This window comes from Temnothorax curvispinosus, unplaced genomic scaffold (genome assembly GCF_003070985.1).
Source record: "Temnothorax curvispinosus isolate PA1 unplaced genomic scaffold, ASM307098v1 QBEX01013735.1, whole genome shotgun sequence".
Lineage (NCBI taxonomy): Eukaryota > Metazoa > Arthropoda > Insecta > Hymenoptera > Formicidae > Temnothorax > Temnothorax curvispinosus.
Genome location: NW_020223515.1, coordinates 466,843 through 479,914, shown reverse-complemented (window position 1 = coordinate 479,914; position 13,072 = coordinate 466,843). Strand labels below are relative to the sequence as shown.

General features: G+C 44.6%; 1 protein-coding gene across 1 annotated transcript in view; it reads right to left on the bottom strand.

Moving 5' to 3' along the window:
* Window positions 1-10,424, bottom strand: part of LOC112463909 — a 32,733-nt gene extending 22,309 nt beyond the window's left edge. The window contains 5 exon segments of the mRNA XM_025030598.1: window positions 159-246; window positions 6,883-7,030; window positions 8,022-8,903; window positions 8,905-9,005; window positions 9,125-10,424. Of these exon segments, the coding sequence (XP_024886366.1) occupies window positions 159-246; window positions 6,883-7,030; window positions 8,022-8,903; window positions 8,905-9,005; window positions 9,125-10,184 (2,279 nt within the window). The 5' untranslated portion in view covers window positions 10,185-10,424.
* Window positions 10,425-13,072: the final 2,648 nt, after the last annotated feature.

The window sequence follows — 13,072 nt, the reverse complement described above, 5'->3', positions numbered from 1 at the left end:
TAATGCAACCAATCGCAGAATAACATGGATATAATTGTATTACATTAAATTGAAGCTTTTATGAAACTATAATATATTGTTTTTATACAGATATGAGAGAATGAAGAAATAGTGTCTGACGTAAAATTTTCTCCTTTAATAAATATGTTTTCACTTACCAGGAAGCGACTTGCGTCATTTCCGGACTAAGCATGGGGTATGCGTACTGGCCCGTCGAAAAGGGGTACATTGGTGCTCTCGTGAGACCTATAACAATAAAAATGAAATATCATTCTTTCATTCAATGTCGAATATAACTGATAAAATGGTTTTTCCTCGATTTAACCCTACATCCTTTTATCCATATATTCAGATTTTTCTGTTATATAGATTTGCTGTTATATAGAATAGATACTTGTGTTTAGTACTCTTCGGAAATTTTATCCGTCATCTCTTTTTATTTTCATTCTTACGCTTGTATTTCGTTGACACAACCGAGGCTGAAACATCCGCAAATTAATGTGCCGATGCCGATGTTAGAGCGAAGAATAAATCTACCGCACATCTCGTACCCGCGATTAACGGCGTCATAACGCGTTTAATCTATTATTAGCCAGCAGCGTGACCAATTTTACGGTCACTAAGTGATGACGTACAATTGAATCGCGGTGAGATCGCGAAAGACCGAACCGGTAACGAGCGGGTGCACGGAGGTTTCTGTATTTGTGCATCGCAGCAAACACAAGTGAATTTCATTGCAGGATGCATTTTTCTGGTCATTAATTAAGGAAAGCTTATTACTTATATTTTCTATATATGAGATGAAAGTTTCATCTATCTCTTATTATAAATATTATAAAAAATAAGATCAAATATGAATAATATGCGTGCCATTTGCAGAGAATAGCAGCTTTTTTATTATTATAAGTATTATGAGTTATTAATATTATTGTTATTGTTAAATATTAAAAACTGTTGCAGTTTTCGATATTGCAATACGCATGCACTGATGAATAATTTGACATATCCGTGTATAAATATTATCACGACAAGATCAAAGAAACGCGCGATTGAAAGAGAAAAGAAAACTATGCTTTTAATATATCGCATAGGTTTGCACTACAAACACTCAAAGCGACGGAGGTCGAGTTTTCTCTCTTTCGTGGCGAGAGAACGGAGGACATTGATCAGCGTGCGCGGCCGCACCCTCTGTAACTAGCGCACCCGACACGAAGTGAAATACACACGCCATCGGGATCGTCGTCCAGAGAACAGTCGTTAATGAAATTTAACGCCGCGTAACTCATCCTGGACAGACGGATGAACGGTATCGATATCAATCCGATTTTTATATAATTGCGATCGATCAAGTCTGCTTAGTCTGCGTTACATTGATAATGAGATTGTACGAGGGACATTCCACACTAGAAATTTGCTGAGCCCTAAAAACACAATTATTTGATTGTTTTTAAATGCAAAAGATTCAGAGATATTGCTAAGTAATTATATATATTTTTGCTAAACAACAATAAAATAATAATTTGCAAATTTAATGCACTAACTAAATTGTTTTTCTGTTAAACTTGCAATTTTAATAAGAGTACGCATAATCCCCTCAAACCAAAGAAAGGTTCGAAAAGAAGCTGCAGAAGAGTTTAAAATTACTCGGATAGCAAATTGTAAAATTATACATTTATATGGCTATCGTAGGTTGAATAACGGACAAGGTATATCGCTTTTACATCGGTATCTAATGTAACTAGTACGTGCCGCGGAACTGATCGCGGCTTCAAGAGAGCCCGGGAAATGTTGGGCGCGGATATAAGTGGGGTGCCTTTGGCGAGGCGAAGTGTAATTGGCTTCATAAGGGTCGACGAGAAGCGCCCGGAATATCGGCAAGCCTGAAACCGCTTGACGAGGCCAATACGAGTCTCTCTCTCTCTCTCTCGCGATGCTATTCTCTTTTTCTCTTTATATGTCATTCGACATAGTATACGCGAACGGATTGCATAGACTCTCCAGCCTGTTCCCATCCTGTTCCTTTTTGCGTTTTGCGGGCGAACATGTCCCGAAGGCATATTCCCCGTGACAATCTCTTCTCTCTCGTCCCCTCGCGCGTGCTGAAATCGGTCAACGCGTGGTTTTCCCCGGATAGGGCCACTCTCAATCCCCAACTCTATAATGACTGTCGACCGATCGACCGTAAAGAGATCGGACTTCCGTCTCTGGAATACCGTTTGCGTTTAGATAACGAAGCGCGTCTACACTTGGTAAAAACAATTGCGACTTTAAACGATCGTGAGCTATATCCTACTTTTGACTACTTGTCGCTCTACGCATGTAAGTGCGTCCTTAAACAGCGAAATGCAGAGGTCAAACTTACATTTCTTTTTAAATAATCCAGATTAGTCAAACAATGTCCTATTTTCTATTTTTGTATTCTTTTTTATTGAGAAAATTTGATCCATCTTTTGAGAAATCAGTATATTATTTTTATTTTGCGACATTATTTGTAATACCGACAGAAAAAGATAAAATTCGACGACGTATATAAAACTCGCGTATGCTGGGATTTTTTTTGTACAATGGAGCTACTTTCGATCTTCGCATAACGACGATTAGCCACTCGACTGTAACGAGACCGGCTCCCACTCGGCCCCGGGCTTTTAATCTCATTTGAATAACGAAGCACACTCGAGCCCGTGAAAACAATGGCTGCCGAAACGAAATTTAATCCCACGTAAAAGTAATAATCCGATATTTTATCTTGCGCGCGAATTTGTGAGCCACGTGCAACACGATATATTCGCCTACGTCGCTTTGGGTATAAATCATGGAACAAATTACACATTATGTGTACCTATATATAAACATTCTAAAATTTTAATACATTATTAATAAGTTTATTATTTACTTCTTGATTTTAACTACCTTCTTTTATGAAAAGATTTTAAGTTTAATATTATATCTATAATAAGACGTAGAATAAGAAAACGAAATCAAAAACTAAATCTCTCATATTCAAACTTTCGGGTAAGCGGATGGGAACAGACAAAATTAAAATCAAGCAAGCACGACTTAATCTCAGTTAACGATAAAAAGGGGTTGAAGATGAGGCCGTTTCAAAGCTGATTAGATCGAAACGTGTAATCGATAAAATAGAAAGGCTAGCTATATTCGTCTAATAAGATGATGAAGAGAGTATTAGGAATTGGGAGCACATTCACAAAAAAGGAGATAAGAGAGAGGGGGAGGGAATGAAAAACATAGGAGAAACAGAGAGGGAAGACAACGAAGAACCAAGAAGATGTGAATGAGAGAACGAAGAAATAGGAGCATAGCGGAAAGGGGTGCCTCGTAATATCCTGACGAGTCCGTGGATTCCGTCATGTGTGCTTAATCACTTTCCAGTTGACTCGGCAGTCTGCAACCCCATTATCGGCATCTCACCATCCGGAAAATTACTCTTTTATTCTCGAACAACTCAGGTTCCCGATGTTCCGTGTACCGCGATATTCTCGCTTTCTTTCTTTCTCTCCTTCTTCTCCCATTTGTCCGCTTCACTCTTTTCCTGCTTCCATCCAAGTCGATTTTAACTCGACCGGTGCTCGAGAGTTCTTTTTTCCAACTGCTTCTCGTAGCTTCGCCCAACCCCGCAAGCGAATTCGTCTATTTCGCTCTATTAAACCTTATTGTCGTGAATTCTACCCGTCCGGCTTCCGGAAACCGGTAGTACAAGCTCGGAAACTGAATGGGTGCAGTGAAAATAAGAGCGGAAGCGGTGAAGTAGTGTGAAAAGAAACAAAGCAGAAATTCTCTCTCCTTTTTTGAGAAATTTTATCTACTAATAAATATCAAAATTTTACTAACATTTCTCATTCCCTTCTTCCTTTTAGTTTTTAAAAGGTAATTCAATCGGTTAAACAAAAATTTAACGACGTTGGTAATACCATAAAGAATAAGAAATATGCAAAATAATTTTTACGAATGGTTTTTTTGGAGATCAAGCATTTTATTGAAAATTCTAGATATAGCGCATCAAGAGCTTTATCAAAAAATATTTTGTTGCAAACTAATTTGAATAAAAAAGTTATTTGTTTTCGTATGAAATTAATACTACATCTATTTCTCTCTTGCACTTAATCAACAGAATAAAAGATTTGTATTGAGAATTCTTTGAGAAAGAAGTAAAACATAATCTATTGAAATTCTAAATATAAAATTACTATTATTGTTCTCAGAAGATAAGAAAGGTATAATCCTAGAAAAATAAAGATTATGAAAGTCAAAACAGTAGGGTGCGCATCGACAATAAAGATTTAATAACAAACTTGTACAAGTGCAGACGATGTAAAAGGGTGTACGTGTTATTGCGATTGTTTGCCGAAAGATCCGTGATTAGCCCATGTATACATTCCGAGGGTGCAAAATAGAAAACATGCGAAAACAGCAAAAAGAAGACATGAACATTAGTAAGAAAACAAGAAATAGAAAATAAGGAACAGGAAACATGACAGATAAAAGAGAAAGAGAGAAGTTAAGCGGATCAATGGCGAAGTCTTGATGAAACGGAACGCCGGGATTGGTATAGCCATATCCATATCCCCATTTTTTTTGCATCTCACTCTCTCCTGTCTTTTCATCTCCATTACCAGTTCACTTTCTTTCTCCGTTCGCTCTCTTTTATTGTTCTTTATCATGGAATTCTTTTCAATTAAATACATGCAACGGAGATCGAAAAGTGAAGCTAATTAGAAATATACGTATATCCATGCATGGAAGAGAGGAAATCATGGAATTGCACAAATCGAAAACAAAGGAAAGGACGAGGAAGAAGAAGAGGAGCCTCAGGGGAAAAAAGAGAAGCGGATAGAAAGAGAAACAAGAAAGTAGAGAATGGACACGGAGATTACGAACGGGGTAGTGTACGGAGCAGATGAGGAGATGAGGCACGGAGCAAAGAGTAAACGGGAAGAAAAAGAAGTTAGAACCGCGGTACTTGACTGTCTGGTGGCGGGGGAGAGAATGGGCGAATATGTGATAGGTTCGGGAAAAGTATTGAAAATGGGGAGATTGTCGTTCCGAAGTAGCAAAGGAAAGGGCATGAGACAGGGTGAGGTCGAGTCTCGATTCAGTTCGCGAAGAGTAGAGACGGAATGCTCCCTTGTTTACAAGACAAAGAACCCGAGCCGCCGCGCATGCATAAATGCTATCAACATCTGCATACTTCAGAGTATAGGGGATAAAGAATATCTTATTCGTACTTGTTTATAGATAAAATGATAAGAAAACCCTTGAAGTTTCTTCACACAAAATATATTATAAAAGTATGTAAAGCGATGAAAACTCTATCCTAAGGTAAATCAGTAGGAGCGATGTTTAAGCTGTTCCAGTGATGACGCTACTTCGAAACTTCTCAAGGTCGCATCTAAGAGCGTTGATAGTGTATCAATAGTAGAACCTTCACGATAATACGAAGTTGATAGAAGAGGGAAGCGTTCCAAGGATAGATTGAGGACAGAAACTGTCGAAACTAAATAGGCGGGTACAAAACTACCTTGACCCAGAGGAAGGCTGCATGCTTGACTAGTTAGCCTAATGATGAGTCCTCCTCTACTCTTATATTTTATGCCAGTTTGCGGCTTTCCCCCCCCTCTTTCTCTCTCTCTCTCTCTCTCGCAGAACATCTTCGAAGATTATGCCACCCCCTTCATAGCCTCCATTTGAATCCAATATCATCTTGCCTCTTGACTTGATAAGAAATATTCCTTCAATTAGAAGCTAGGGTATTGGCGCAGACTTTTTAACTCGACTTGACTCGAGAGCATCGAAAATACGCTCGTAATTCCCGAGAGGGAATAGAATACTTGACAGTAAGGACAGTAAGGACGTGCTCTGCAACATCAATCTGTATATTCAGAGACTTATTGTTACGACTTGATATCAGTGGTTTGCCAATACGGATTGTTTTGTTCATTTATTCATGCAGATTTATTCATACATTAATAGCAATTCAGTGTTTCGTCTACCGAATTGCTGTAACAAAGATTAACGTATGTTAACGCGGTCACAAACGGTTTGCGCAAAGGCCAGGTACAAGCTGGACTCGCTTGGGTCGGGTTGTAACGGCCATGTTAATATTTGCGCAGCTCGATACAATAAAATTATATATAAAGCTCTCTCTCGACGGGGCGGAGCGTGTCGATTACGCGAGCGGGACGAGAAGTATTCCATCAATTACAATTCGAGAGGAACGTCAATATTTGGCCGGACAATAGCGGATTAACTTCGTGAAAGAATTGTTGATTCAACCGATACGCATTGGGGATATCGAGACTGTGCGGCGTATTGTCAGTAGTTGAAAGTTCATGTTGAAAGCGCGTGCATCGAGAGATTTTATATTATCAACGACTGTATATTTGCGATCAAGATATTTTGCAAAACGTAATGATACGTAAACGTATTGATATATCGGTTAAAAATATATAAATCTGTGATTTTTGATTGTCAATGTCACTATGTTACTTCCATAAAAGTGATATTTTGCACACTTTACGACAGTAACGACGAAATATGACAAAAGTGCCGAATTTATTTTCACCAATAACCAAATATATCAAATATACGCAATTTATTAACTTATCAGCGAAAAGGCATCTTTTAACAATTTCCAATTCCTTAATTACGTACGGCACGAAAATTACGATACATCAAAAAATTTTGATTGTCAAATAGATTAAAAGATACAACAACTTTTGCAAAATCTTTCGATTTAATTCGAACAAAAGAGATTACCAGTAAGGTCAAACGAGAGAAATTGACCTGTGAAAATTGTCGTGACTCAAAACAGTTCTAGAGATATGTGGACGTTCTAATAAGTGGCTGATAACAAAAAGTACTTACCAGCCGCGGCGGCCGCTTTACCCGCGTCCAATGCGCCATAGGGGGGTATACCCATATGGGCGGGAGGTGGTTGCGTCAAGTGTTCCCCGTTCGGGCAGAAGAAGGGCAATCCACCTGGATGCGTCCCTGCCAGGCCCATCTTGCTTGCCTACAAAATAAGAATTTTTAATTAATGTATTAAAAAAAAACTAGGTATTATATATTGTTTCATTTAACAATATCTCGGTATATCAAATTGTATCAATACTTTAGTGCGAGAGCGATTAATGTTATTCTGTAATTTCGCTGAACATCAAAGAGAAGATATTTAGAGATGTCATTGCTGAATATATGTATATTTATATTATATTCGGCACAAAGCGTAGATAAAACTCCCGAAATCTTTGAATTGTTAATATTTATTAATAAGACATTATTAAATAATAATGTACGTAATAATAATCTATATTCTATATCTAGGTGGCTATTTTCGCGAGCATCGTTAATCCTTATCGTTATGTCGATAAAAATTTCATTTTTTATCCGCTGCTTATGTTACCACGTTGTATCACACACGCACATGCGTGATATAGTAAGCTGCTACGTTAATTCGAATACGAATCGCACATCGCACGAGTTCAGGCAGTAACGTCAACGGTGTAAAAAGTGCAAGGATAACGCCAAGGATTTACAGTTCACGACTCTTGAAAGAAACACGATATCCAATTCGATTCGCTCCAAAGGGGAGCTTATCGAGAAGTGCTTATCGAGGACCAGCTCGAGCGTTAATTTGCAAAGACCGTGTGCGGGATTGCGGAGGGAGGAATGTACTTCTCGAGGCACGAGGGTTCGTTCAACCTTTCCGTGCATTCGTCTCGACGCGACGTATCGTCGAAATCGAGTGCCCTCCTCAAGGATAGTAGCGTAACCCACCCCACCACTTGTTCAGCCTCCCTTACCCTCTAGTCGCTCTTTGTCAAGTGACAGTCGATGAAATTAGTTCAATCTGTTCGTAAGCTCGCGAGATCGCGCACGGTTCCCTGGGCTCTTCGCCGTCTCTCTTCTTCCATTCTCCTTCTTCCGTTTCTCTTCTTCGTCCCGCGAACGATCGATATATAAAGGCTCTCGACAGATCGTCTCTTATCAGCCGCGGTGCTTACCATAAGTGCGGCGGTATCGCGCATCGATCTGACCGCCAGTAGAAGTCCTGGATCGAGAGGTTCTCTTTCCATCCAGGTTAGTACTCTCGAGAGGAGTCCGACAGCTTCCCCGGCGGTAGGCTCGTCCTCGCCGTCATCCTCTTCGACACCGTCGTTCTTCCCGTCTTCATCCTCGTCGTCATTGCGATCCAACCATTTATCTGTCTCTATCTCGATCTTCACCCGGCAGTGCTCCTCATCCGGTTCTCTCTTCCTAACGAAACGCGTTAACGCGCTCTCCTCGTCAAGGATCCAACTACCGAGTTCGTCATCGGTGATCTCGAGTCCGACCTCCCTGGCGAGGCTCTGTAGCTCGATGAGCAACATTCTATCCTCTTCCTGATCGACCGCGTGGATTCTGGGCGGTAACATGGCGCCGTTGCATCCCGCGAGCGGATGATCCTCGCGATCGCGTGGCAACGTCCAGCTTCGAGCGAAAGTCTCCGATCGAACACTGAGCCAGGCGCGATGAAGGTCCGCGAACGCTTCCTTTAGCGTGAATCTTTTTAGATAGGCGTCCAATCGGTGATCGCCCTCTTCATCGGGCAAGCCCAAGATCGAAGGGAATTTATCGCGGTAAACGCCACAGCGGGCTCTCGATAATATACCGGTAGCCAGGCGCACTCTCAATTCTCGAACCACCAATCGCGTTTCCATGCAATCCTTGGGTACAACGAATAACCGTACAAGACCGTCCGCGGCGACGCAGTCACCTTCCGGTGGCAGGTAATCGGCACTCTCGGCTACCAGCACGGCGCCGTCCGGATGCATCGCCATTGCCGTGACAGCGAATTCGCGATGAAACCACCATAGAAAGAGATCGGCGGTTAAAGAACCCCTGCCGCCACCGGCGTACACCACCGGTTGGCTCAGCATGTTGACCCTGCGTAGACAACGTGGTCGCCAGTGACGGCCCGCCACCAACAATCGTGTCCGGTGGTGACCCTCGTGATCCGCCGCCCCCACCACCCACACCCGCTCGCCGCTACGCGTCGCGTCGCGATTTCCGACGCTGCCGTCGTCGCCGCCACCGCCACCACCACCACCACCACCACGCCGTTTACCCGGCAGATCCCGCCAATCGAGGTAGCAAACATGGGCGAGGTAGATTCGACTGCGGTCGTAGTTTTCCAGAGCACTTCTCAGCCTTTCGAGGGCGGACGAAGAGGACGATATGTGCGCGACGCCGTGATCCCCACCATGACCGCGCGGCGTTGTCGCCGTCCGGCAAGATGTGGAGGACGTGGATACTGGGGAGGGGAATGGCGACGAGGAAGACACGGTGATCGAAGAGGAGGAGGAAATCGACACCGACGTCGTCGTCTCCGTCGCTCCATGAGTCGTCCCGCCGTCGTTCCGTCTTGTTCCCGCAGCGTTCTGCCTCCGCTTCCCAATCCCGTCGTCGCTCCGATCGGGAGTGCTTCTTCGCCTGCTTCTGACCGCTGGCTTGATCGCTAACGGATCGCTCGTGACCGACGAGGTGGAGGATGTCAAGGACCGTGCTGGTGACGAGGTGCTCGACGGCGGAGAGCTCGAGCGACGCGAGGACGCGCAAGAAGACGGCGAGGAGAGCGCCGGCGGCGACGACAACGATGTCGAGGAGCATGAGGTGCCGGCGGTGGTCTTGTCGGTGTTTCTCGCCGGTCGAGGCTTCTTCCCCGCGATGTGTCTCTCGCGTCGTCGCTGCCTTTCCGGATAACGATGCACCGGGGTACCGTTTTCACGGGCTGGCTCGGAGCTGCTCTCCAGGGACTGGCGCATGCGCCCAATCCACTGCGATCGACCCTCGTTGCACGCCGCGGCCGTTGTTACCACGGACTTGTCCATTCTTGCTGTTGCGACTGCCGTTCCGCTTGACGTCACCGTCGTCAACGTTGTCGTTGTCATCAACGTCGTCGTCGTCGTTGTCGTCGTCGTCATTGTCGCCGTCGCTGTGATCGTCTCTGTCTCCGTCTCCGTCGTCGCAGTCGCCATCGCCATCGCCATCGCCATAGTCGTTCCCTCGGTTTCCACAAGACCCAGGGAGACGTGCTGCTGATCGCGCGTTTGGCGCCCCTTGGTGGCTACTTTGCTGATACGCGCGGACTTGCCGCCACGAGGCGGCATCGCACGATCCAAACGCATTCGCGGCTACCTCGTAATCACTCAAGTACATCCGCGTTTGGCGAGAGTTAAACGGAAATCGACTCGTCGTCGTATCGCGAATCCGAATCATCCGATGGACGTGGGGCGAACAGCGAACGGCGAACTCGCGGCTGATCTCGGGGAGCTCGCGCTCATCGTGCGCTCAGAGAGAGAGCGCGCGCGCGCGCGCGAGCGCGATCCGTTCATGTACGGCGCGCCGGCATCGCCTACAACCGAGCGATGACTGAGCGAGCGGCCGCGACGCGACCGTCAAAGGCCGGAGCGGGAACTAGAAGGCTTTGATGTACCGCCGCCCCGGCGCGCACAAAGCGAAAGCGGCTCCGAGCTCCGACTCGTTGGTTGGCACGGTACGCGGGGGAGGGGACGAGGCACGAGGCGGCATGCGGGGGAGCGAGGGAAGTCGAAGCGAGCTGCGAGATAACAGGAACGCGCGGCCGAGCGCGAGTGGTGGTGGCTGCGGTGGTGGCGACTGGCGACTGGCGACGGCAGTAGCGAGCAGCGACAGCGGCGGAAACGAGACAGAGGGGGCCACAACGAGATACGAGATGAGAGACACGTAGAGTTGCCTCCTCGTTTGAGTTTGAGCGTCCACGTGTGTCTGCCCGCTGCTTGCCTCGTAAGAGACTCCGCACTCCGCTGCCACATTCGCGTCTCATCGTACGCCCGTGCCGGTGGTCCGACACTGTATACTGTATACTGTATCTCGCCTGTCGACGGCGATAAGATAAGCAAGATTTTCGTCTTCGAGAGGACACTACCTGCTGACATCCATCAGGCCTACTTTCTTCGATGGCATCATGGTATATATTTCAGGCGTAAACGTTTGCGGATCTTGCGGATGTATTCGGAAATTCAAGCCCTTATCCCTAAAACTTGCTTTAAAAATTCATTCAGTTTATTTTCCTTTTTCAACTGCTATTTTTTGTCCAACCATGTTGAGCTAGCGATCAAAGATTGCAAGAACAACGATGTAATGTCCGCTAATGTTACAATTTACGAGTCCCAAGGAATATAAACGCGAGCGTGACACAATTAGCGAGCACGTACTAAATGTTCCTGAGTAAATCCGGGACTCAAGACCCGAGACGTCGCCGTCGTATGTGCGTCAACGACAACCAACTGTTCAAGATGTTGGGAACGCGAGATCTGAATACGGGCCAAAGTCAACTAAATATACCGATCCATTTGGCCGCATAATGGCGCATAATGGCGCCCGGCGTGTTTGGAGAACGCTTCTGCTAGCTCGCGCGAAACAAGGTAGTCCACAAAGAGGCGCAGATTTGTTTCTGCGCTCCGAAGTTAAAAGCACGGCCTTTTCACCGGTGTTTGTTCAGGCTGTTTATCGCGTGCGCTAAACGTAGATCGTTGACACCCGATCCCGCGCCACTGTAATCAGAACGATCCCCAATCGGAAAAACAACGCTTCCGGTGAATTATACTCGCGATTAATCAAACCCGTTTCCCGTCTACCATCGCACAAGCGTGACTAATTTTATACAGACAAAGCGAAAATAAACTTTGTATCTTGAATACTCACACACGTAGTACCATGCGATACGTAGGGTTGTTAACGTATGTAGAATTATCCATTGGCATTCGTTTTACTACGTTAACATCAATTGAAACTTAAAAATATATATAATCGATACCCGCGTTGAAATAATTAAACGGTAAAAAATGTGATTGGCGATAAAAATTGCGCGAGGCCCTAGTAGATTGAAGACCCTTGTCGATTGAAAAATGCCGAATTAAAGAGAAAGAGACAGAGAGAGAGAGGGAGGACAAGGATGGGAGAGAAGATGCGAGAGGGGAGAGGGAAGAGGAGAGAAAGAGATGCGAGGCGCAACGCTGAGATTAATATTACAAATTGGATTTAGCCTTGGGCGCTGGTCGCGCGCATGATTATCGGCGTGTCGGCATTTCATAAACGCGTCCACATCAAACGCAGCGGGTCGGTCGATCGCGATAATATTTGTCACGTAGTTGCGGTACGTGGCGGCAGGCAGGCGTGTGCACCGCGCGGCTATACGGTAATCGATCGGCTATGCCAGCAGCCAGGTAGGTAGGTACTATGCGTGATTACTCTCTCAGGTACGTCACGCGCTATCTACACGCCCCCGGACTTTTAGGCGTACGCAAGTAAGCAGCGGCGCAATCCGATTTGATTCCATCTCGCGAGAGAATATTGGAGGCGAAACGACCTGCGATTGTCTACGTTTCGAAATTAACCGGAATGCAAATGTGTCCTACGCTTTAATTTATCCGCTAATCTTCGTGAGAAGATCACGAGATTGATATGTGCCAATATAACTGTAGAAATATAATTATCATTATCTTCATCTTCAATCTAGAATCTACTTTTCAATGTATATTTCAATTGTAAAATTTAAAATGTTAAAAATATTTTTTGCATTTTTTTTTCACAGCCATGCGACCAATCATTTTATTTGCTTCAGCCGTTTTACAAAATGAGCAAGTTTGAAAGCTCAGATTCATTATACAAGGGGCACACATTCATTTACTTTATGTTTTATTTCTTCGAGTTGTGTGCACGGTTCGTACTTATATGTGCCTTTTTATCGTGATAGTACCGGAGTAAGTTTGAAAGTTAGGCAATATCGCGGTATCTACTAACGCTCAGGATGGAAACTAACCGCGCTCGTTTCCGACTAACGATTTTAGAACGTCGAACAAAACACAATCAACGTAGCGTATCTATCGTCGTATCTGTCTCAAGATCGTACAGGCTCCCTTTTTACGACTACGATATGAGAGCAATGAGCCTATCTTGGTGTACGTGTAGCTTTTAATTGGATTATCTGTCCCGGAACACCGCCGTTACAGTACCGATAAAACGCATTTCCATG